The sequence below is a fragment of the Peromyscus californicus genome, unplaced genomic scaffold (genome assembly GCF_007827085.1).
Source record: "Peromyscus californicus insignis strain IS unplaced genomic scaffold, ASM782708v3 Scaffold_23__1_contigs__length_62951481, whole genome shotgun sequence".
Classification (NCBI taxonomy): domain Eukaryota; kingdom Metazoa; phylum Chordata; class Mammalia; order Rodentia; family Cricetidae; genus Peromyscus; species Peromyscus californicus.
In genome coordinates, this window is record NW_026294534.1 from 9,943,242 (window position 1) to 9,968,282 (window position 25,041).

The following is a 25,041-nucleotide window of genomic DNA, read 5'->3' on the forward strand; positions in this document are numbered from 1 at the left end:
GTCAAGGCCGGCGGCTGCCGGGGGCGAGCTCCAGGCCTCTGCTCCACCCGGGGTGCAAAGGGTTAAGGTGCGGAGGCGCGGAAGCGGCGGGCAGGCGGGCGCGGGGCACAGCACGCACCAGGCCCTCGGAGGGCAAACTCAGCCGCAGCCCCCCGCGGGTGGATCCCCGTCCCGGAGGCGGCGCGCGGGGCCGCGGGGTGCACGCGCGCCGGGGCCCGTGGGCGGCCTCCCAGCTCGCGCTCCCTCCAAGCGCGGGGCGCACGCACGAGAGAGCGGCCGCTGCCAACCCGGGAGGTTGGCGCCGGAGCGGAGGAGCCCGGCGCGCTCCCGGCGGTGGGAAGGCGCGCAGGATCGCGGCGCTCGCTCTCACAGGTGCGTGGAGGGTTCGCCTGCGCTCCCCCCCTCCGCATCCACCCTGCCGGCGCTCGCACAGGTGCGCGCGAATGTTCGCACGCGCATGCGCGCCTGAGACACCCCCCCCCCCCCGGGCCAGGCTGCGTGTCCTGGGCTCGGGTGGGCGCAGGGGTGGAGGGAGAGAGAGAGCCGCCAGCGTTGAGGTAGGGGACCGGGCGCGGCCTGCGGGACGCTGGGAGGAGGATGGAGGGACCCCGGGGATGGAAGGCAGGGGCGCTGCTCTTGGCGGGAGGTGGGGACTGGCGGGGGGCCGGGTTCCTCCAAGGTAAGCACCGGGCGGGGCGTGGGAGGGCAGCTGGCGACAGTGAGTCGCCCGCGCGGGTCCCTCCCAGGCCTGGGTCTGGCCGCTCCTTTCTGCCGCCTGCGGCGCCGGGTTCTTTCCTGGGGGGCCCGGGGACGCGGCACTAGCTCGAAATGTGGACATGGTTTGGTGTTCCTGGACCGGGGGCCTTATGCTGTCTGTCCCCATTCGCCACGCTTAGTCTGCGGGGGGGTGTGTGGGCCACGGCACAACCATACTTTTCGTTCCGGTGAGCCTCGGCTTCGTGGAGCCAGACGGCGGGTCGGGGATGCCCGGTGGCCTGCGCGGGTACGTGCCTGACAGCTCGGTGGGGAGGGGATGGAAGGAGGAAAGCGCGCTGCATTTAAATTAGGACTGTGTGGCCGCTCGCCTTCAACCAGGCGAAAGAGGCTGGCAATGGAGCCAGCGAGCCTTCCCGGAACCCTGCCAGCCCCGCTGCGCCGCTGGGACAGCCCCTCCGGGGCGGTGGGGCAGATCCTGCGGAGTTCCTCTCCGTTGGCCCGCTGCACCTGTAGCGTTAGACAGGAAGGTTTTCTCTCCAACACTATTTAGCTTTCCTAAAGAACTACTCCCCCCCCCGCCCCCCCTCCCCCGCCACCGCTAGTGTCTATTCCGGAGACAGGAAAAGCACGTCATCGTGGTGAGCACTTTTACTTCCACTCAGCCCACTCGGGAGCTTATCTTGAAGTTCCTTGGTTTCCCCGTGGGTTCCCAGCACCCCACCTCTTCCCACTGAATCACAGTTACTCAGTCTCTAATTAGTAACCCCCGTGGCTGTCAATGGCGCTCTTAAGCCTTTCATCCTGAGCGGTTCCTATTATTAGAACCCTCCCCCCTCAAGTCTTGCCAGGCAGAAAGGAGCTTTCCCGGGTACCAGAGTTGCTGGGAGAAACCAGTGTCCCGTCCCCCCCTTCCCCCCCCTCTCCGCGCTGATTCACTAGGGTGCTCCAACGCTCCCTTCTGGTATAACTCAGCTAAGGTTCCATGACAGCTTTTCAAAGTCAGCTACAACAAGAGATGGCTCATCATGTCATTAGAAAAATACAGAGGGGAAATGCTGAAAATATTTTGCTTACAGCACGTACGGTCATCTCTGGTTTAGGAGGAGGGAGAAAGCATTAAATGTGTCTCTTTCTTTACAAGCCCTCCCCCGCAATGCCATCTTGGGGGCCACTATGCCCTGAGAGGATGGAAGGGTCTAAGATCTGTGGTTTGAGATCACATCACCACTTTGTTCCTGGCTGTCGGTGGTCTCTGATGGGGTATGTTCCAGTACGGATCACAGCATGAACAAAGAGACGGGACAGCGTCTCTCTCCTTGCAGTATGCTTTCTGAGCCAAGCAGCTCCCCCTTTGCAAGCGCTCCACCGAAGCTCATATTTCAGCTGTTTCCTAAACACCAACGGCATAGATTACTGTGTAATAACAGCTTGGTGCAGATCTGGATCCACTTAGGCAGTGGCAATGATTCTCTGGACCGCCCTGCATCTCGGCTGTGGTCAGAACAGACTGTCAGCTGGGTATGGGGACTGCATGGAGCAGGGCAGGCTGCCTCCAGTGGAAACCCGCCCAGCCTCCTGTGAGTCCCCTTAATCCAGGGATGTCTGCTTTGTTCTGGAAGCCATGGGTTATTAGCTCACCGATGGCCTTGAGTTTTAGCTTTTCTCTTGAAACTCTTTCAGTTGTACACTGAGAGTGTCAGTACCAGCACTGTTTGTAGAGTATTTACAGCCAACAACTTTTTGGAATAAAATGCAAACTCCTAGGAGTTTATGTTTGGGGAACATTCTGGCTCCCGCTAGGCGTCGTATCATAATTAAATATTGCCTTGGAAACTGAAGCTGCTTCAAGTCCTGTGAGTACCGTTCAAATGGCTGAACACTCTTTCCTTCAGTAGTGTTCACAGATGTCTGCTGTATGGTATAATCCTAGGTGCCAGGTACATCATTCTGCGTAACATGACCTCATCTCCCTGCCTGTGCATCTTAGACTCGAAACAGTGAAAGGTATGAAGCATGCCCTGTCAATACTTGTGTAAAAGCTCTGAAGGGAGTGTATACATCCCGTAAACATCCATAATGAAGGCTCCTGGTGTGGCAAGGGGATTGGTATGGTGCCTCAGCAGGGACTTCATGTGCAAAGGCCCTATAGTGTAAGACAGATCACTAGGGAAGGCCAGAGAGGAGCCCTTGGGGAGCCTGTCAAGGGTCTGTCTGTAACTTCAGTTCACATACATCGATGAGGCTCAACCCTGGAGGTCCCGATGGCGTCCCATGCGGCTCAGTTTTACAGAATGGAGATCCTGAGTCAAAGGGAAATCCTGAAGTTGGCGGGTGTGGGTAAGATGTTGCGTACATAAAAGGCCTTGTAGGGATGTTTGGGGTCATTGTTTTGGTTAAGAACTCTTAGAGCCATACAGCTTTGGTGTCTGCCTTCGCTGTGTCTGGGATCTCTGAGCCACATCCATCTTCTGCTTTTGCCGGTGTGGTGGTCTGTCTACGCAGGATGTGGACATCTGCTTTTGGATGCAATGGTCGGCACCGCCATTTGGAACACCCATCTTCTGAGACCGGTCCTTCACTTGCTTCCCACCGCCATAGAACGTAGTCCTCAGTTCAAGCATCAAGACTCCTGTTTAGGTTCTCTGAGAAAACTCGATGGCTTAGACAATAGCATCCATTCATTTTTTGCCTGCCATCCTGCAGTCTCCGAGGTGGTATGTCTGCCAATCAGTGCCAGATGTGGTAGCCTGCAGGCAGGGCTTGAGTCACGGAAAGCTGCTGTTCTCTTCTGGCATGGCTAGGCAGAGGCAGCTGGACCTCTGAGTTATCTGTGTGTCAACTTGCTCCCCGGTGGATCATGGGCTGTAAGGAGCATGTCCTAAGAAAGAGTCCCGTAGAAGCTGGACCACTTTTCCTGAGGAGCCTTGAGTCACATAGTGTTGTTTTCATCACAGTCACAACCTGCTGATTGAAGAAAGAGACGGAACTCCACCACTCAGGGAACTGTGTCATCTCCTACCCCAGGGAGAGCACTGAAGAAGTCACATCTAAGAGGTGTCTTTGGAAAGCATCACTTGTCACAGTCAGACCTCCAACTGCTGCATTTAACATCGCCCCCCTCTCGCCCCATGAGATGAGGGTCAAAAAGTCTCAATATCTTACATTCTTGTGGGGTCAGGGTTTTTAAGTCATGTTACTGGGTGAAGGAGCTGCCTTGGGCCTTTCCTATCCATTGGAAGGCCTATGTACCAAAGAGGGAAGATGCTCGCCCTACACCCACAGGTACCACAATGGGCAGCACAGGGTCACTGTTGATCTTGTTAGTGTTCCACAAACAGCCATGGGATGTGAGTGTGCAGGCGTGTGTGTGGGAGACGGGTGCTGTGACAAAATAACAAGAAATTAAGGGGAAAGGGACCTGTTCTGGCTCATGATCCGATGCAGGAACCACACGGCAGGGAAGGCCCGGCAGCAGTGAGAACATGAAGAGGCAGTCAGGGAGCAGAGAGGATGGGTACGCTTCATTTTTCCTCTTTATTCAGCCCACTTTCAGGGCGGGTCTTCTCTTTAGAGGTGTCTTCTAGATGATTCCAAATCCAGTCAAATTGACAGTGAAGATTAGCCACAACCCAGCAGGCAGAGGCCCGGGTCTTGAGCTCTCAATGTGGTTTCTTCTCACATGACTGGCTCACAGTGAAGCTTGGTCCCAGTTATGGTTTGGGTATGAAGTGTCCCCTGAAAGGCTTGTGTTGGAGGCTTGGTTCCTGATGACATGTGCTTGGTCATTCGGAGGTTGACACTGCCGTGTGCAAGCTCTTGTAGCGCTTGGTTCATCGTGAGTCCGGCCCTCACATTTTGCCTTTTCTGGAGGCATCACTTACCCTCTGCTTTTGGCCAGGCCTGTGCCAGAAGCCATGTAGACGGCCAGAGCTGTGTCCGTGGACTTCCCGATCCTCAGAGACAAATAACTTTCTATGTTTTTTTTTACAAATTTCCCAGTCTCAGGTGTTCAGTTACAATCACAGAAAATGGGTTAGTACAGCAGGAAGAGCTGATGGTGCAGCGTGAGCCTGGAGGGTGAATTCTCTTTTCCTCAGACACCTCCATCTCTTTCTCTAAGCTCTGGACTGACCAGGTAAGGCCTCCTCAGAGAATGGAGGACATCTGGCTTCACTCAGTCTGCTGACTTTGTCTAAAAGGTGTTCCAGGTGACATATAGACTGGTGTTTGACCAAACATCTGGATAGCGTGGTACACCTACGTGGATGATAAAAACTAACCATTTTCTCATCTCTTGGTGAGAAGGGGGATCTGAGAGGCTGATAGGCCTGTGGCCCACAGCTATCCCAAGACAGCCAGGTACAAGCTAGCGGTACCTTGGTTCTGGCTCTCCAAATCTCTTCCTTCTCCTTGGCAATGTCTGCTCTTTGCAGCTAAGTGACTTTCTCTGCCTGTGTCCTGCCCCACAGTGCCTCCAGAGCCTAGGATGCTGTTTCATCCTGTACTGCATCTGTTCCCTTTAGCTGGAGCTGGCCACATCTCACCCCATCCAATTTCCAGTTGTCTTGAAACATCCCTAGTTTCCAGGGCTCTCTGGGGACCCAGGCTGCTGGACAGAGGCTGCATCTGCACACCCGATGCGTACAAAGTGTTTCCTTTACTCAGACTTCCACAAGGCTGCTGTGAATAAAATGCTGACAGTTCCCAAAGGTGCTGCGCTCTGCCCAAAAGGAACCACAGAGCCCCATGGTTCTCTTCCTTGACTGTTTTCCGTCGTGGAGGGGGGGGGGGGCAGTGCTCTGTGAGGTATCATCCCAGGAAACACAGAGCAGACACCTGCAGGAGACTTGCTAATATGGGAGTCTAACAGAGAAGGATAAAGCAACCAGGTCCACAAAACAAACAAAAGACTGGAGGAAAGGCAGGAGTGAGCCTTACCTGCCAGTACTTACCTCAGGGGTAACATGGGTTCAATTCCCCAAAAAGCACATTGCAGCGATTTCCCAGAGAAGAGTCAACTGATGCTGCCTGTGAGAGGCGGGCTTCACGTCTAAGGTTAAACTGCACGCAGTGAGGTGGCAGAGAGATCTACTGTGTGAAAGGAGCCTGAGGGATTGAGGGTGGCTGTGCTTGTGTCCATTGAAACAAGCTAAATCAGAACCTTGATGGTCTGACAAAGGCGCTCTGTGCTGCCGGAGCACATGCAACGATAGTAATTAGGATGTTAGAGTCTTGATTGGAGTCACTGTTGCTGTGTCGAAGCACCATGACCCAAAGCAACTTGGGGAGGAAAGGGTTTATTTGGCTCACACTTCCACATCACCGTTCATTACTGAAGGAAGTCAGGACAGGAACTCAAGCCCAGGAGCTGAGACAGAGGCCATGGAGGGGTGCTGCTTACTGACTGACTTCCCATGGCTTGCTCAGTCTGCTTTCTTATAGAATCTAGGACCACCAGCCCAGGGCTGGGACTACCCACAATGGGCTGGGCCCCCCCCCCACCAATTATGAATTAAGAAAATGCTGTAGAGGCTTGCTGTACATTCTCATCTATGGAGGCATAGTCTCAGTTGAGACTCCCTCCTCCCAGATCACTGTAGCATGTGTCAAGCTGACATACAACTAGCCAGCACAAATCGCAACAACAATAATAAAGCAGAGATCAGTTTATCAGACAGGCAGTGTTAAGTTGCCAATCTCTCTTGTTCTTGGAGCCAGGTGTTTGGAAGGTTGATGGAGCATGTAGCCGGCATGGCGGGGTCTGTTTGGCTTGGAGGCTGTGGGTGCCCAGAGCTAGCAGGAACCTGCCTGAGACCACTGCTTGCCTTGGTTAATTTCTGTGTCCTCCCCTCTCCAAGGAGAGGGACACCTGGAACTCTGGCCTCTTAAGACTTAGCCTGCTCCTTTCAACGTGGTCTCTGTCTGCCTTCTCTGCTGCTAACTGATACAGAAGGAATACATAACTGATAAAGAATTCTTAGGAGCGTCTAGAATATGCTCTCCGGACTGAGGAAAGCTCCTGTATAAAATGAAAAGTGCCTTTCTAAGACTCCTGTTGCAAAGGCCGGCCTAAGTGGCTGCTCCACTCTCCCGAGACCCCCTTAGAGGGAAGGTACTGATGTCTATAGGAAGGCTACCCACAGAAGCTGGAAGGGTATTGGACCATCCATGTGACCTTTGGCCCCAAAGGGAGATAATCCTAATTTCACAGTCCCCTTGGGACCCACGCTGAGGCTGGATTCCTGCCACTCCTTCCCTTGCACTTTACCCTCGTCAGGACACTTGGAACGTTTCCTGCTCCCAGAGGATTTCAGCACTAGAGTGTGGGGAGAGGCCACGCCAGTCACACAAGATGCTGCCGCCTGTTCGGGGTGGCCAGGATGTCCTGCCAAGTACTGACCCAAGCGGGAGTCCCCGTGACAGACTCTAGCAGGCCCGAGCACGGCAGCACGTGGCACGGACAGCTTTTGCCTTCCCCTTCTCTGCCGTTCCCTCTACCTTCATAAGCCTTTAGATTCCGTTCCTAAAGCTGGCCCCCACGGTCTATTCCCTTATTTGGCCACTTCCTCCTCCTGAGGCTGACTACCAAGGTCCAGCTAACCAAGTACTGAAGTCCAGCAATCAAAAGCCCCCTTTTGACCACCCTCATTAACATGCCCAATCAAAATTAACCAACTCATCCTAACACGGGGTTTCCCCCTTTTCCTTCATAAACGGCCTATAGACGTTTCCTATGGGCCACGTCTGTCTCCTCTATAGTAGCGGTCCTTGTCTCTCCAGGGCAGATGTCTCCCCCCCCCCCCCCGCCCTTCTCTTACTCCTTTTTCCTTTTCTCTCGTCCTCTATCTTCTGTCTTTGTCTCTTCTTCCCTGCCCTCTGTCCCTCTGGGGCAAACAAATCTCCTTTGTGCTGAGAACTTGGTCTTGGGGTGTCTTGTGCCGACTTTGAGGTCCTTTCATCCTGAATGTTCTACAGAGGCTACCTTCAAACCTGCGTGTTGGGAAAAATGAAATAAAGATGTGTGTGTTGGCAACCATTGAGAAGTCGGTGATGGTGGTGAACATGTCTGGAATTCATGGTTCCAAGCTCATCTCAGGGCCTAATTGTAGGCAGATTTTGCATCCACAGGTGTCTCCACCTCTCGGAACCTCGGGACAGGAAGTGGTCTTCTTGCTCTTACCCATCAGACCACAGGTTCTGATGCCCACTTCCACAGTAGTGGTTAAACTGTCAGTGAAAATAACCCTGATCATCTCTGCCCTGCTGCCCATCCAGTTAACCTAGTTAGTGGAGACGGTCACGTGACCAGCCTAGGGGGCCCCACCCCAGTCTTCCTGTTCTCAGCATCATTGGTTCCCAGCCTCCTCTTCCTAACATCCAAACAGGAAGTTTGGACACTACCACTGTGATGAAAAGAATCCCGTTTTCTCTCTGGACCCGAAGCAGTTAACACTTGCCGTTGAGGCTGAGCAGGAAGTTCCAGTTCAGTAATATCCTCTGTTTGAGAACGGAGTAGACAGTTTTTCATGATGTAGGTAGGCACAGTGGGTGAGGAGAGCGTGGAAGCTGGAGGCTGGCTGGGGGCTCCTGCCGGGTTTAAGTTTGTCCGGGCCTTGTCATCTCCTGTGCTGACTAGAAGATGCAGGTGGGACCTGCTGGTGCGTGGGCAGCCCTGACCCTGCTGACACTGTGTGATCTTGTCCAAGCTTTAGCTTAATAAACCCAAGAGCCTCGAACTTTAGAACTTAGCCCCTGTGAGTGTTCATTTTGATTTCCTCTGTGTCATTTGCATAGAACGTGAGTAACCGCCCAAGTCACTTACCTGTCATGCATGCCCCGCTGCCTGGTGTCAATCTTATTTTGTCTGGGATTTTGCACCCTGTGTTTAGTGTAGGCCGGCTCACTTCACTGAAAAGCCTGCCACTGGAGCATTCAGAATAACAAATTATGAACGAAAAGACTTTGAACAAACGCAAAATATCAAAGAAACAAAAAGGAGGCCCCTCCCGTTCGTTCCTGAGACGGAACGCGTTGTTGCTGGGCCTTTGATGTTCACTCATCCTGAGAAGCCCAGCAGCAGAGAGCAGGAGGAAATGCCCCCGGACTTCACAAGCACATGCTGCACAAAGACCCGACTCACCTCCCTTCCTGTGTTTTCCACTTTATAAAAGACAGGCAGCATGTTTATATTTTAGAAAGCCTATCAATGGCATTATAGGGAAACATCTGCTAAATCTTCCTAAAGTTGGAATCTTGTTTGTGGGATTCACTTGGATTGGCCCGTGCAGACTTTAGCTCATTGATTTTAAGGTAAAGTTAGCGGTATTGTAAGTTAAGAATCAAAATCTGTTATCTTTTGTTCATGTCTGAAAGGACACAATAGTTGGGTTCCACCTGCACATCTCTGCTTGGTTTAAATCTTTAAAGCCACTCATAGTCCCCTTTGTGACCAAGGTGACAAAGCTCTGTGGCCACCCAAGATCTTGCTGCCCCACTGGCTCCTGAGGTTTCTTACAGTCCATTGGCCACTCTCCTGTAGAAGTCAGTTCCACAGACTCACTCCCACAGGCCTGACCCCCTCGAGTCTCCCGCTGGCTGCAGTAGACATTTCATATTCTCAGGGAGCATCACTTGCCCTGGAAGTTAGATCCTATTATGACGTACTATGTAGCACGAATCTTAAAAGGTCTTATTAATAAAATCAAACCCGGAGCCAGGTATTGGGGTGAATGCTGGAAGATCAGAGAAGCAGAAGCAGCCACAGCTTCCTCACCTCGCCAGTTCCTCAGCTGATCCCGTTTCCTCAGACTGGAAGCATCTGTGTCCTCATCCAAATGGATCTCAACTGAACTGCTTCTCGAAAGTCTGAAAGCTTAACCAGCTCTAGTTCCTGGTCCTCACGCCTTATATACCTTTCTGCTTCCTGTCATCACTTCGTGGGATTAAAGGCTCGTGTCACCATACCTGGCTGTTTCCAGTGTGACTTTAAACTCACAGAGATCTAGGTGGATCTCTGCCTTCGGAATGCTAGGATTAAAGGTGTGTGTGCCACTGTTTTCTGGCCTCTGTATCTAGTGGCTGTTCTGCTCTCTGACCCCAGATAAGTTTATTAGGGTGCACAATATTTTGGGGAACACAATATCACCACAGTACTAGGTCTTGTGTCCACTCTTAGCTGGCGTATGATTCCATTTGAAAACGTGCCAGCTTAGTTTGTCTCCTGATACAGCTCCAGAGGGTGAGGATTAACTGATGTCTTGCCTCATCCAGGTACCCAGCCCTGTGTACCCAGTACATGGTAGGTGCTCCGTGTATCTCTCTTAATGACTACTTGTAAGTATTTTCCAGTTCTGGAGGATCAGTCAGAACCTAGGTGGATGGTTGGGAAAGCTGCAGATTCACTGGTCTCGCTGGTCTTCCATTTCTGACACTAGCACCTGTCGCTGGTGAAATGTTCGATTTGGACTTCGGACTCACAGAAGGTTCCATAATCAGGCTGATTCAGGCAGTGCTAGGAATTGGATGTTATAGCTATAAATGTAAGATAGACTTACAGTGTGCATACCTTTTTTTCCAGGTCTTGGTGATTGTGGGTGTTCATGCTTTCTACTTCCCCAAGTCTCTAATTTCACTTCTGTCACCAGGAGGGGCAGACACTCATGATTTCATAATATTCCGTTTGTGTCTGGGCATATGGCCTCACAGAAGTCAGGGGCACAGCATGAGTCATCTGACCCTCGGATGCTCTGAGTGGACAAACATTTAATTTCAACCCTTTTCTGTCAATACATCCAAGTCTGAGCCCAGTGAGTTAGTCTACCTTGTACCAGAGATGGGGTGGATGGGGTTGCTCTATACACCTGGCTCGAATGCTCCCATCCTTGGGCGGGTCTTTAATCCCACCCACTTTCAAGTGTGGTACTCCAGGCATCTCATCACATCAAAGTGAAGATGCATCCTGTATGATGTGAAGCTAAGCCCTGTGTGTGTTTCAGAATAGTTGGATATAAAAACATCCACAGCTGGGTGGAGGAAACAGATGGTTAACATTTATGATTTCATGACCTGGTGTCCAACTGGATTAGTGAAAATTTAATCTCTCTACATGATACTTCAGATCCCCCCAAATAGCTCTCATCTGGTGATGGTCAGGGATCCCAGGGGAAGGAATCCTGCCTCCTCTTTATTATGCAGTGTGGCCTGACAGTGCACATAGGGTAAAACCCTGGGGGCTAGAGTATGTGACTGAGTGTAAACCTTTAAACACCTTGACCAGTGACTAAGTCCTGTTAGCTCTCATGGGCTTGCTAACTTAAGGACTAGGACTAGGAATGCCAAATGCCTCGGCTCTCCTCTCCAAGGCCACCTGTGGACTATGCAAGGGCAGTAGTGGGGCCACTGCTCGGCTTCGTTTGGTCTTTTGAGACCGTGCACCTAATATTTCTGAGCACAGAACACTTTTTTTGTGTGTCTTAAATCAAGACGAGGGTAGCTGCTCTGCTACTCTTGTGCATGGTTGTGATTGTGGCCACAGCTGTGGGAGCATGTCCAGATGAGTCCTGGTGGGATGCAGCTCACAGACCTCAGAATCCTGCAAGCCAGATAAAGGTTTGGGACCTGACCCAGTCCAGTGTTCTCTCTCCTGTGACTTTCATTTCTTAGACTTTTTTTTACTTATGTGTTGAGATTTACACACACACACACACACACACACACACACACACACACCAGCCAGGGCAAGTTTTCCCTCAATTCCAGCAGTGATTGGAGCAGATACCATGGAACATGAACTTAAGGAATAAAAGATACCATGGAATATGAGCTTAAGGAAAAAGGATTTTGGCTCACAGGAGAATGGAGATTCCTAGACAAAGCTGCCTTCTCTGACATACACATCACGTCTCTGTATGCCCACCATCCTGAGATGGTGGGCACACACTATCTCATGAGCTGCTGTAGCAGGGAAGGCTCTGATGGGTGGGGATGGGTGGTAAGAGGAAGCACATTGCCCTGTGTCTCATCTACTGGCTCAAGGATCCCGGTTGCAGTTTATTGGTTCTTGACTATGAAGCATCATGTAGACAGCAAAGACACCTTTCCCAGAGACCCTGTGGTCCTGTGTGTGTGTGAGACACAGGCATGATGTGGGAGAGACACAGGGGAGGTTTGTCTTATAAGTACTGCATATCACTGAAGTTTGCCTCAGGTTTGTAAGTCCATCAACAAACAAAGTGAGCTGGCTATAACAACCTGAAGGATTCTAACAACTGGCATTATAGCAAAGCATGGCATTTAATTTTGAATAAACTGATAACCATATAGCCCAGTGTCTACAGTGGGAAGCCACATATAATCTTACATTTTTTATTCATATAAATGGCAAACAGAAACTTAATATTGTTTAGATACTTTTAAGGTCTAAAAGGTCATATTCTTACAGAGGAAATGCTATGTAAATTGTATTTAAAAGCTTGCCGTGGTGCATGATTTCCTGACTAGTCAGGAAGGAGATTTTGCCTCTCATTCCCCTCCTCTGCCCTGGCACACTCCTTCGCAGCAGTATTCTGGACAAACAGCCTCCCTGAGGAGAGTCTTGTCCGAAGGTCAGGAGCAGGCAGTGAGGGCTTCAATGACTGCACCAGAACAGTGACAGCGCTCTGCAGGAGCCTCCCCTAGAGCTGACCACAAAGCAGGGAAATTTCCATTTGCAAACCTCCGTTTGGTTTGGAATTCCATGAGAATGGTCTTAGCAGAACCACAGCTGTTGGAGCCTTTCTGTAGTCTATTTGCTTAAACTTCGGTAACTTCTTAAAGCTGGTATGGTTCACAGTTAATCCTCTAATACGAACGTGGCTGTTTTAATTGTACAACTAACACTGCCTCGCTGAAGACTGCTGTACACAAACGTGCGCTGGAGGGAAGTGTGTTCACACCAGTCAGAAAGCTCAGGCATTCATTCCCACCTATAGGCTGTTCAGGAAGCCATCCCATCTTGTTAGTGAGGGCTTGTGTGTGGAAATGGGCGGACCGTGCTGTCTGTTCTCAGGTTAAGCTGAGGTAATGGGTGATAAGACCCAGTCTCCTTTAACGCCACCTCCAAAAGGGAAGTTGGATACCTCCATCTCTCTTTTTTTTTTGAGCTGGGGAGCTGTGCAGCCAGCCTGAGCTCCCAGTTCGGGTAACCAGATTTCTGAAGTGTGACCCTGACTTTAATGCGGGACAGCATGATTGTCAGATTGCTTAGAACCTGTTCAGCACCAGCTTCACAGAGGTGTGGTTGACAGGTTTTACTGCAGGGTGGGAGGTGTGCTACTGGCTATCACAGGGTGGCAGCAGAGCTCTTGCTGGAGGAGGGAGCAGAGTGAGGTGTGCTACATGCCATGCTCAGACCACAGGACAGGACTCAGCCAACTCATCCTGCCCTCTGTGCTGAGGGTAGCATGGGACATTGAGGAATTCAATGGGACACGATTAACTGGAAATATGCTTCCAAAAGTCATGTGGGGATCATGTATGTCAGGAGTAAGAGCGATATAGGCTTAAGAACACAGCAAGCATGCTTTTGGAGGTAGCTGAGTTTCCTTTTCCTGAATGACTAGGAGCTAGAGGCAGCTCCGTCCCAGGTCTCCTGAACAGAGACAGCCCTGACAGGTGTGGGCCAGACCACACCACTGCCTTAGCATAGCTTTCAGCATGGAGACTCTGTTAGTTATGGGCACAGTAAGATGCTCACTTACTGCGCATTCTTTCAGGATTTAGGACCTTTAAATGGCCAATCCCAAGCTGCCCTTTTAGAGTCTTCTGTTGCTTGGTTCTTCTCTCAGGCTGTGAAACGAGGGAACCAAGTAGTTCTGAGACCACTTCCCAAGTCAGAAGATATTCTAAAAGTGACAGTCACCTGTCCCTCACGGAGGCAGTGTGAAGAATGGGCCGACCAGGAAAGCCAGCTCTGTTTCTGTCTCATACAGCAATGTTTCCAGACATTTCCACATGAGACTCGAAGCATGTCCTGCTTCTGACTTCACTTTCCTTCAGTGGCTAAGCCCGGAGGAAAAGCTCTACAGCCCGTGGGGTGCTGGGGTACCCGTCTGTCCCTCTGGTGTTCACAGTCATCCTCACATCCTCATTACTGTGGGCCAACAAGTCCTTCTGATGCCTCGACTGACGGAAAGCTGGATGGAGGCTTCGTTGGGGGTGGTCATAGGTCAACCAGCGGACGTCATGCCCTGTACCCATCCTCCTTGGAGTCTCCTGACCCATGTGCCTGGTGAGCAAGGCTTCAGGTCCCCAGACTTCCCTAGCATCACCTCTCCTGAGGATCTTCCTGCAGTGCCATGGGCAGAGTGAACATGCCAAATGAAACAGTTCTCACATGGAGGGAACTGAATGTCTCCAAGTTCCATAATAAACTTGTCCGTGGCAAAGAGGCTTAAAGAGCCAGTGTGGGCGGGAGTGCTGCACACTACATACTTCTGTGTTATTCTCTTCATCCTTATGACAAAACACCTGACCAAAAAATTGAGAGGTGAAGGATTTGGGGGCTTACTACTTAAAGGTTTATCGTCCACTACCGTGGGCTAAGTATGACAGCTGGGGCTTCGTCTATGATGGTGAGAACCTGCCCAGGGTTTGTTATGTCTTAGCAGATCAGAAAGCAGGAAAGTAGTTGGGAAAGAGATATGGTCTAGAACCCTCAAGCCACAGCCACAGCTCCTAAACACACATGTATCTAGGGTAGCAATGAATGTGGCCCAAAATCAAATTTATAACTTAAAACATGAGGGGATTGGTTTTTGGGGCGGTTAAATTGACTGCACAGGTCTCCGGGCAGGAACGCTGTCGATGACAACATCCTGTTGCAATGTCAAAAGGTTGGGTATGCTTGTTACTTCAGGCATCCACAGCCCCCTCCAACAGCACCCCTCCCAAGGGCAGCTGGGAACCATGCACTCAATCATAAGCCTGTGAGGGACAGTTCACATTCAAGCTCTAACAGCACTTACATAATAGTGTGTGTGTGGAGCAGGTCACAGGATGTGCAAGGAAAGTACCTGAATGTTTCTTCTTGCCTTGGGGAGGCAAGTGCGTTCTCTACATTAGTGCCAGCTCTTGAGCTGTCTCCACTTTTCTCATTCCTATTCTTCCGAAGGCTAGAAGACAACTGGGCCACACTGTCCTGCCCCTCAAGTCCCCTCCAGCAACACAGGGAGTCCTCCACCAGTGGCTGCCAGTGCAGGAGAACTCTGCCTAGTATTCTGCAGGGTCTGACCCCCTCCCACACCTCTGCAGCTTTGCCTGGCTTTCTCCTTTACCCGCTTCATGCTATTTGGCAATGGCCTCTCTGAAGAAGAGACCGATTCCAATCATGACCACAGGTGGCAGGTGGAGCCCCAGGATCGGATCCTTGACTGAGGACGATTTCATTTATTTGATATATATTTGTTGTAATTGAGTAAGATTGTTGTCCAGAAAAGTCAAGGGAGACTGCCAACACATTAATAAAGTTAACGAGGTTTTGTAGCCACACTGAGCTTCCTCGACACACGGTCTTGCTTCTGAAGGTACTTCTACTGGGTTTAAACTTGACGTTGACGGCTGGCGATGTCCAACTTAATGGAACTAGCCACGTGTTGGTTTTACTTTACCGTGGTCAGAGCCTCTTTTGGTGACACCTGTTGCCTGAACTGGGCTCTTAGTCTTGTGCCGGGGGTGGGGTGGGGTGGGGTGGGGGCTGAGTAATTATGTATTTCCTCTCCACCAAACTCCAGTGCTAATCAGACGTTTGGCCACCAGACAGACTACTAACTGCTACTGATGGAGGGTCTGGGGTAAAACCATTTCACTCAACGATGAAACTCAAATCTTCCTGCTTTCCTTCTGTGAACAGGAGCAAGAATATGGAGAGTGATGTGGGCCCCTGACACCCCACAAAGGAAGCAGCGGAGGCAGGCTCCAGACGGCAAATGAAGAAGGCCTGGGATACACAGGAACTGCCGTTCCAGACACCCACCCATAGGTGGAGTGGTCCCTAAGTGGACTGCGTGGGTGGAGAGCTGCCACCCAGGACTCGGAGAGACACACCTTAGCTGAACTCTGGGCTGCACAGCTGGAGGCTCAAACGGAGCCGAAGCCAAGGATTTCAATGTGGTCACAGCCCCTTAAGAGAGGATTTGCTGGTCCTGGGGCCACAGCGTTGTGAGGCAAGGTGACACAGTGGGTTCACACAGAGTCAAATGAAGGGCATGCCTTGGTGGACCAGACTCATTTAACCCCAGTTCTCCAGAGGAGCCGTACAAGAGAGCCGCAGCTCAGGGCTGTCGGACGTGCAAACTGCAGCAAAACTCTGGCACCAAGCTGGTTGGTTCACCTCCACCCCAACGGATATAGCCAGAGCGGAGGATCCCGCGGTTCAAAAGTTCAGTGGGAGTTGGGCGCGTCCTCCTCGCACGAGAGGAGAGTGGGAAGGGCAAGGTGGGAGTGGCGTGAACAGGGGGGGTAGGGGGGGGTGGACATATGTGAAATCTGATCTAGTGCCAAGGAAAGGGTGTGCTGCCAAAGACCCCAGGGCAACGACCATTCAGCCTCCACCAGGCATGTGTGACGCCTGAGCTGGTAGAGACTGCACACAACCCAACTCACTCATGGAGAACTCTGTGGCGTCTTTCGTCCTCTACCCGGGGACTGAGCCCGGGACTCCGAGAGAGGACAGCCTGCCGCTGCCAGCCGAGGAGGAGGGCGCTGCGTCCCCGGCGCAGACACCCTGCAGTCTCAGCACCTCGCTGTGTTTCAGCTCCGGGGACGACTCCCCACCGCAGTCTCGCGCCTCTGCCGCGGAGGGCGCCGAGGCTTCTCCTCCTCCTCCTCCTCATCGCAGCGACTTGCGCGTGGTGGAGACGCAGTGGGAAGTCAGCAGCGCCGCGTCCCCGGAGTCCCCGGAAGAGTGCTCGCGCCCGGAAGAGCCCGCGTCGCCGGAGGAGCCCCCTTCCCGGCACGAGGACGCGCGTCCTGCGGAGTCTCTAGACGAGCTCGGGGAGCCCGTGCCGGTGCCGCCCGGGGTCGGGCCCGCGCACGGAGAACCCGACCTGGTCATCGAGGTGGCGGGTCGCCGGCTGCGGGCGCATAAGGCGGTGCTGGCGGCGCGCAGCGACTACTTCCGCGCGCGCGCGTCACGGGACGTGCTGCGGGTGCAAGGCGTGAGCTTCACGGCCCTGCGGCTGCTGCTGGCCGACGCGTACAGCGGGTGCATGGCGGGCGTGCGGCCCGACAACGTGGCCGAGGTGGTGGCCGGCGCGCGCCGCCTCCAGCTGCCCGGCGCTGCGCAGCGCGCCACCGATGCCATGGCGCCGCAACTGAGCCTGGACAATTGCTACGAGGTGCTGAGCGCAGGCAAGCGGCAGCGGCTGAACGAGCTGCGCGACGCCGCCTACCGCTTCATGAGCGACCACTACCTGGAGGTGCTGCGCGAGCCCGCCGTCTTCGGCCGCCTGTCCGGTGCCGAGCGCGATCTGCTGCTGCGGCGCCGCCTGGGTTCGGGCCGCGCCAGCCTGCTGGCCGCCGCGCTCGGACCAACCGGGGAGCGCGCGGGCAGCCGTCCGCAGAGCCCGTCCGGGGACGCGGAGTCGCGCGGGGACGCGGCCGTTTATTGCTACCAGGCGGAGGCCGGGGAGTGGCGCGAGCTGACGCGGCTGCCCGAGGGCGCTCCAGCGCGCGGTTGCGGCCTCTGCGTGCTCTTCAACTACCTCTTCGTGGCGGGCGGTGTGGCTCCCGCGGGTCCCGATGGCCGCGCGCGCCCGTCGGACCAAGTGTTTTGCTACAACCCGGCCACCGACTGCTGGAGTACCGTGCGGCCACTGCGCCAGGCGCGCTCGCAAGTGCAGCTGCTGGCCCTGGACGGCCACCTGTATGCCGTGGGCGGCGAGTGCCTGCTCAGCGTGGAGCGTTATGACCCGCGAGCGGACCGCTGGACCGCGGTAGCCCCTCTGCCCCGGGGCGCCTTCGCAGTGGCCCACGAGGCTGCAACCTGCAACGGCGAGATCTACGTGTCCGGGGGCTCGCTGTTCTACCGCCTGCTCAAGTACGACCCCCGGCGCGATGAGTGGCAGGAGTGCCCATGCAGCAGCAGCCGAGAGCGCTCTGCTGACATGGTGGCCCTCGACGGCTTCCTTTATCGCTTTGACCTGTGCGGGAGCCGCGGTGACGCTCAGGCTGCGGTGGGTCCAGGTGGCGGGGTCAGCGTCTTCCGCTACCATTGCCTGGCCAAGCAATGGAGCCAGTGTGCTGTGCACCTGCGGCCCCCGGGTGCGCCATCGGGCCTGCAGCCCTTCCGCTGCGTCGCCCTGGACGGTACCATCTACTGTGTGAGCCGCGCGGGGACCTGGCGCTACGTGCCTTCTCAGGACACTGAGGCTGGCGGCGAAATGGGACCTGGTGGCAGCTTTGAGCCCGAACCCCTAGGATCCCCTCTGGATGTCCGGGGCGTACTGTTTCCATTTGTGCTCAACCTGCCTGAGAAACCGGACCGCGGGGAGCAGGGTGCTGCCTAGGACAGGATCAGCTGGGCAACTCCACCGTCCAGCAGCTGGGGGGGGGGTGTCTGTGCAAGTGGGCTAGGGCCCCCCCAGTGGGGAGGGAGGGCAAAGAGGGCTCAGGAAAGGAGGGAGCTATCGATAGGGCAGGCTGCTGGCCACAGTGCATCATGCCACCGCTTTGCGAGTAGAAGCTTGGCTGGTTCTGAAGACTTTTTTGCAATGCTGTTTTAAGCCCCGCTTTGCAGCGCTGGATTCTCCTGTTGCTTCGCTTGGTTAGTGGGGTTGATGGCATAAAGTTCGGGAAGATGCAGATAAACCGATGCCTAAGGGTAGAGGCCACGGATGAAGCCAGATGCGAGGGTGGACATAAGGTGTGATGAGGAACCTGCCCAGTCCCTTCCTTACGGGTGACTGCAAGGTTCTCAAGCCTGACCAGGGTCCTAGAGTAGGCCAGGCATCAATGCAACTGCAGCGGGGGAAGGTCGATTCCCACACTGAGGTTTAAAACCATAACTTCTAAGATCTACACGACCTGCAAAGTTCACTGTGTGAGGCTTAACTTGAAAAAGAGTAATGCGTCAAGTACTGAAGGTCAATCTTTGTTGACCAGCATGGTTTCTAGTCCCAAACATACTGTGTCCAACCACAGACACACAACCAGGCCTGTGTTTTGGAGCGGAGGCGTGCTTTGAGGCAACTGTGGAGAAGATGTTATTAGTGAGAGTGGTCGTTTATCTTTGCTTAGATTTGAAGTCTTTGGTGATGACATGCTATCCGGCAGCATGCTGAACGGGAAAGCATGGCCGGCAAGGGAGTCTTCTTACTGAAAGGACCCTAGGACGGCTCTGCATGCTCCCCTACTTCCCCGTTTTAGAATGAACTAGGGCAAGCTTTCCCCACTAAAACAAGTTAAAGTCATGTGTTGGTGGTTGCACGGTTTGAGCTCTCCGCTTGGTTATGTTTTGAACATGTCTTCTGTGGTGTTGATGAGGGGGATGAACTGACAACCATCTCCCAAGAAAGTGTAGGAGAGTGATATGCTAAGGAGTAGGACAAGGAGAAATACATGTGTTTTGCATGTAGTTTAGCAAGTAAGTGACATTTATCTAACTTCCAAAATACCCTCATAGAGTTGAAAGGAGACTCGTACTCAGAGAAGGTTGCAAGGACCAAAACCAAATCATTTCATTTTTCTCTCGTGTGTTAGGATGTCGGATATTTTGAGTATATACGGACAAGGCTTCCTGTTTATTAAGACATTAGGGACAAAATGCATGCTCCCAAATAACTGGTTCAGATTCCACATCTAGCCTCTTGTTTTATTACAACAGGGTCCCTACACGTTGAGAGTTTCTAGAACATACATAGAGGAAGCTCCACATACACCTTATCTCCATAGAAGTCGGTGGTTAGCTGGGAAATAGGTCAGACTTTAAGAGTCTGCTCTGAAAGGTCATAGTGAAGTGTGTTTAGAAACAACCCGCGTGGTTATTCTGTATGACCCAGGGGAATGGAGTTTACAGATTCTGTTTGTGTGTTCCGGTCACTTTGTGCTTGCTCGTGATTACTCATAAACCAAGAAAATGTCTTAGCAACTTGGTTAATCATCTTAGGAAAGAAAAACAGACTTCTTATGGCCTGGTTTTGTTGGTCTGTCTTAAAGGTGTCCTGGGGAAAGGTCTGCAGATGAGCAAAGTGAAGCGATGTTTAGAGAGAGAAACCTTTTTCCCTCTGGAGTTTTGTTTCTGTTACTAGCACTTTTGAATGAAATCGGTCCCTATTTTCCATTCCTCAAGTACCACACTTCCAAAATACCGTTATGTAGCTTTTTCCTCAGAAGTCATTCCTCTGACGTTCACTTTTGAAATCTGGCCTCTTGAGTGACATGTCCCCGGAGAGGGCAGATGTACACCAGACAGGGGAGTCTTCCTGTGAGGACTGGCATGCTATTGTGCCCCACAGAACACAAACAAAACCCAAGGAAATCAAAAGGGTAAATGTATTAATTTGTGAGTCGTGAAAGGAAAATTAGTTCATTAATCACGAATAGATGTGTGGCCAACCCATTTTTAGAAAACGTATATTTTATATCCTGTTTTTAAATAGTGACCCCATATGAAAACGTACTACAGGCCCTGGCACGTCTTAGCAACCATGCATTTTGTTCTTGGGACTGGGAAGACCTACTGCCCATCTGTCTTAGAGTCATTTCATGTTGACATAAGCAACTTAAGGGAGAGAGAGCTTATTCTGGCTCAGAGTTCAGGTTACAGTCCCTCATGCTGTGGAAGTCACGGGGCAGGACCTTGAGGGAGCAGGTTATATTGATCTTCAGTCAAGGGACAGCACTGGATGCATATTACTGCCCAGCTCCCTTTCTCTGTGTAAACATTCCCAGGACCCAGTCAGGAAACAGTGTGGCCCATAGTGAGCAGTTCTTTCCATTTCAATTAATGCAATCAAGGTAATTCCCAGCAGGCATGCTTAGAGGCCCATCCTCCAGGTGATTCTAGAGCCTGTCAGTAAACACTGACCTTTGTGCCCCCCACCCCCACCCCAACAAACAGAGGAACTCTATAATGTATTTGGTTTGGTAGTAAGGGGAGCAGGCATCTCTGAGATGTGCCTCCGGTGTGTGAACCAGGGTAGGTCCTTTCGTGTTCTACATGCTGGTCACACTCTGCATCTAACTCCACCTAGAAGGGTGGTTGGTGTGAGCACAGATAGGGCTATCGGTTAAAAGAGTCAAATAAGGCGTTTGTGACACCCATTTCACAATCTCAGGACATTAACCCTTGCACACTGACATCCCAAGTCTTCTAGAGAACAGTGCTGCTTCAAGAGGAAAATGATTAACACACAGAAAGGATTGACCTTTTGCTTGGTTGATGGGTAATTACATTTGTATTGCCAGGGTTCATTTGGGATCCTAGGCAACAAGCTAATGTTTCTTGGTTTTCTTTCTGTTTTGTACTTTGGCATGGGACAAGCCCCACCTCTAGCACAGACTCTTGGCAGCTTCGTGGACTTGGAATGTGGTGATTCGGTTTCTAAGGAAAGGATGGCAGGAGTTTCTTTTGCTCCAAGAAAATGAATATTGTGGAAATCTTGCTGGCTGTTTATAATTTTTTACCTGTATTGGTTTTGCTATGTCGGAAAAACAAAACAAAACAAAAATAAACAATGCACAGTGATCTCTAGTGATCCCGGTGGTGCCTGCCCCAGCTGTTAGCAGACTTTCTCCAGGGTTGAAGTTGAATGCCTCCGAGGGTCTGATGAAATCAAGGTGAGTCAGGGCGCGACCATCCGGAGTGTCTTAGTGGCCGACGGGGCCAAAGCGCTCTCTGGTGTGATGTCAGTTCAGATGCCTTCTCTAACTTACAGTTTTCATTTTGATTCTCAAAAATGTCTAATGTCCCCGTTTCTTCTGTGATCTTAGTCACTGGGAAGTAATGACCCACGCTAAAAGTGGAACTGTGCCAGCTCTCTAGCTAGCTGCATCTACCTTTATCCGAGCTGTCATGCCATTTATGCTCTGTCCACATCCATGAAGAGGGCCGTATTGGGAGACGCTGAAGAACCTGGCAGGAAGCTGGTCCCGGCAGCCGCTTCACATGGCTTGGTGGACCGGTTTGGGTTGAAGAAAAAGTCTAGGTGTATTCTAATGTGAGACTGCAGCCACCACCACCCCGGCCCCCCACCATGCTTGGTAAACCTCTGACCAGTACCTACTAACTAGTTCGCACATGCTGCCATTTAGTCAAGATCTGCACCTGTTTAAGGGACAGCCAGGCCAGCTGTTACTGGGTGTGTAGTTGCTGTGCTAACGCTTGAGTTTTATCCTAGGCATAAATACTGTAAACTCTTTGTGTTTGTTACCTATGCCAAGACGAAATAAACCATGTGGAAACTGCCGGCGCTTCCCAAAATTTTGCTGTGCTTGCTTCTCCCTTTGAGCCCCAGAATGGCAGCTGTGGTGTGTCCCCATCATAACCGGATTCTAAAAATGAGTCTTGAGAGACCTAGGGTTAGTATCAAGGCAGCCAGCTTCGAAGGATGCTGAGGTCTCCTCTCCCTCTCAGTCAGCCTCAGGACGTTCATGACCTCCATCTTTATACTTGTCCTCATAGTTAGCCAGGTCACAGCCAGGTCCTGCCGTGGAGGATGGGGTTATGGAGCCATGATGGCTGGGTGTGGAATCATGAGGTTCACACAGCTGCCAGAACCAAGAAGTGGTCACTGCATGCCATGGGTGGGTGGGTGGGGTGGGGTGGCTGGGAATCCAGGACAGAGTGAGAGTGAGCCAAGCCAGGCCTCCTGTAGGGGACAGGCAGAGCTGAGCAGACTGCTCATTGTTGGCAGGTGTGACTGTTCTGGGTTCTGGGCTTTGGGGTTCCTCTCCAGCTCCTTGGCTCTGTCTGGCCTTTGGGATCCTCTTTGATTCTCTGGCTCTGGGCAGTTCAGAGCGTGGGAAGCATAGTTTTGCATCTGAAAGTCAGAGAAGGGTGTGGCTGTGTTGTCTGAGGGACATGTTAGCCAAACCTTGTGCTGCTGTTCCTAGGAACTGACTGATTCGGGGTAAGGGGTGTCTCTCACCAGCAGCAAGCTCTAGCATGCCAAAACATCTTAAAACAGAAAACACAAGGTAAGTCACATCACTCAACCACACCTCTTGGAGAGGGTTCACAGGGAACTGGAGATATCTTGACATTCCCTTTCTCCCTATGAGCACCACCTGATTTAACTGGGATTCCAGAGTGTATTGGGACTGGGGGGCCTCCTACACATCACATGGCCTCCTGCCATACCCAGAAAACTCAAAATAAACCAGAACAGGCTCAGCAGCTGAGAAGAGGGGACCCCACTGAACAGAGGGGACCCAGATGAGCTGAGGAGAACCAGATGAGCTGAGGAGAACCAGATGTGCAGAGCAGACCCAACTGAACACAGGACCTGGGGAAGCATGGATGACTCCTAAGAGCTTGGGACACCCAGATGCGTGGGTATTGCCTGTATGACTTGGGTAGGGAGAAGTTGGCATTGGCTTGGGAGGCATTTAAATCAGGTGAGCTTAGCCAGTCCTGGACAGGGGCCACTGAAGGGACTCTAGCCAACCTGAGCATGGCAAACATGGCTCTGGCAGGCCTTGCTCTTCTCCCCCTATTCCCTCTGCCTTGCTAAAAACCCTTAGATGACATTCCTGAAGCTAGCCTCTAAGGTGTATTCCCTTATTTGGCCACTTCCTCCTCCTGAGGCTGACTACCAAGGTCCAGCTATCAAAGTATTGAAGTCCAGCAAACAAAAGTCCCCTTTTGACCACCCTAATTAACATGTCCAGCTAAAATTAAACGAATCAATTGAAATTAAACACCTCATCGTAACATGGGGTTTCCCCTTTTACCTTATGAACTGCCATGTGCCTATGGGCTATGTCTGTCTCCTCTCTATTCAGAGGCAGTCCTTTGTCCCTCCCAGGACAAATATCCCTCCCCCCTCTCCCTTCTCCCCTTTTCTTTCTCCCTTGTCCTCTGTCTCCTGTCTTTGTCTCTTATTTCCTGCCCTTTGTCCTTCTGGGGCAAATAAATCTCTTTTGTCCTGAGAACTTGGTCTTGGTGTGTCCTGAGCTGATACCAGTCCCTTCAGCCCCTGGGAAGGGAAGCCCAAATCCTTGGAGGGCCACAAAGCATGCTCTTTGGAGGGGCAGACCCCAGGGTAGCCTAGCATGGAGGGAGGGACTCCCTATTCCCTCCTCTGTAGGGGGAAAAGCTGGCATATGACTGATGTTCTCCTGCTGGAGAGGGGTGTAAGCCTTGGACCCTAGGAGAATACTCTTGCTCTTAGGGAGAGCCAAATTTCCAGTGTGTGTGTGATGGGAGGGGATGTCCAGATTCTGCAGGAACTTTGAGGATGCCCACACACTATGTGTTTGTCTCAGGGTCTGGAGTATCAGAATGTTAAAACACAAAATTCTGAAAACGAGGCTCCAGGGTTTTGAAGGCCCGTGAGCCTGGACTCCAATATATTGTCTGGACTCCAGTCCTGCTCCTTGTATCAGACATGGATACAAAAACAACGAATCACTCTTTCTGTATCTGTTTCCTGCTCCTTATGTTCAAGATGACATTTGGATATTTAGGCGATGGTTCAGTGGTTGCCTTGCAAACACAAGACCTGGTTCCATCATCAGATTGAACCTAAAAAACCAGGGTGTGGTAATATGTGCTTGTAATCCAAGAAATGGGAAGGTGGAGACAGGTGGATCTCCGTGCCTTGTGGTTAGCCAGCCTAGCTTATTTGGTGAGTCCCAGGCTGGTGAGACACTGCATTAAAAAGCTGAGTTAGGTAGTTAGTGCCTGAGGACCCACAGCAATGGTTTTCACTGTTGTGGTTGTCCTTGGGCCTGGACATGCTTGAGCATGTGTGTGCATTCACACCTAAACATAGGCCACAAACGACATCTAGCTGGAGGCTCCTCCTGGCCACTGCCCACCTCCCACTCAGCTCCTTGTCCTATGCATTTGATGTGAGGTGGTGTCAAACGTGGCCAGAGGATTTATGCCTCTCTCTAGATGGGGCGACTGCTCCTAAGTAAGCTCTACAGTCTTTTCATGGCTGGATTGCGATTTTCTTTCCAGGGCTGAAAACTACTACTCTGCTGTCTCGATATGCCACGGTTTACCTGTTCACCTCCTGAAGAGTGTCTTGGTGGCTTCTAAGGTTTTAGAATTATGAGTAAAACAGTCACATACGGGTTTCGACGTGAACACGCTTTCAATTTATGTTCCTTTGAGACCAA

The 25,041-nt window shown here is 52.0% G+C and overlaps 1 protein-coding gene across 3 annotated transcripts; it reads left to right on the top strand.

Annotated features, from left to right (window-relative positions):
* The first annotated feature begins 166 nt into the window (after positions 1 to 166).
* Kbtbd11 (kelch repeat and BTB domain containing 11) lies at positions 167 to 22,159 on the top strand. Of its 3 annotated transcripts, none has more exons than XM_052751765.1 (2): positions 167 to 372; positions 15,605 to 22,159. In XM_052751765.1, exon 2 carries the CDS (start codon positions 16,359 to 16,361, stop codon positions 18,258 to 18,260), a length of 1,902 nt encoding a protein of 633 aa, XP_052607725.1. In that variant the 5' UTR covers positions 167 to 372; positions 15,605 to 16,358; the 3' UTR covers positions 18,261 to 22,159. The 3 variants fall into 3 exon arrangements, with proteins under 3 accessions (XP_052607725.1, XP_052607724.1, XP_052607728.1); XM_052751764.1 differs by lacking the exon at positions 167 to 372 and adding an exon at positions 379 to 557; XM_052751768.1 differs by lacking the exon at positions 167 to 372 and adding an exon at positions 747 to 1,003.
* The last annotated feature ends 2,882 nt before the right edge of the window (positions 22,160 to 25,041 follow it).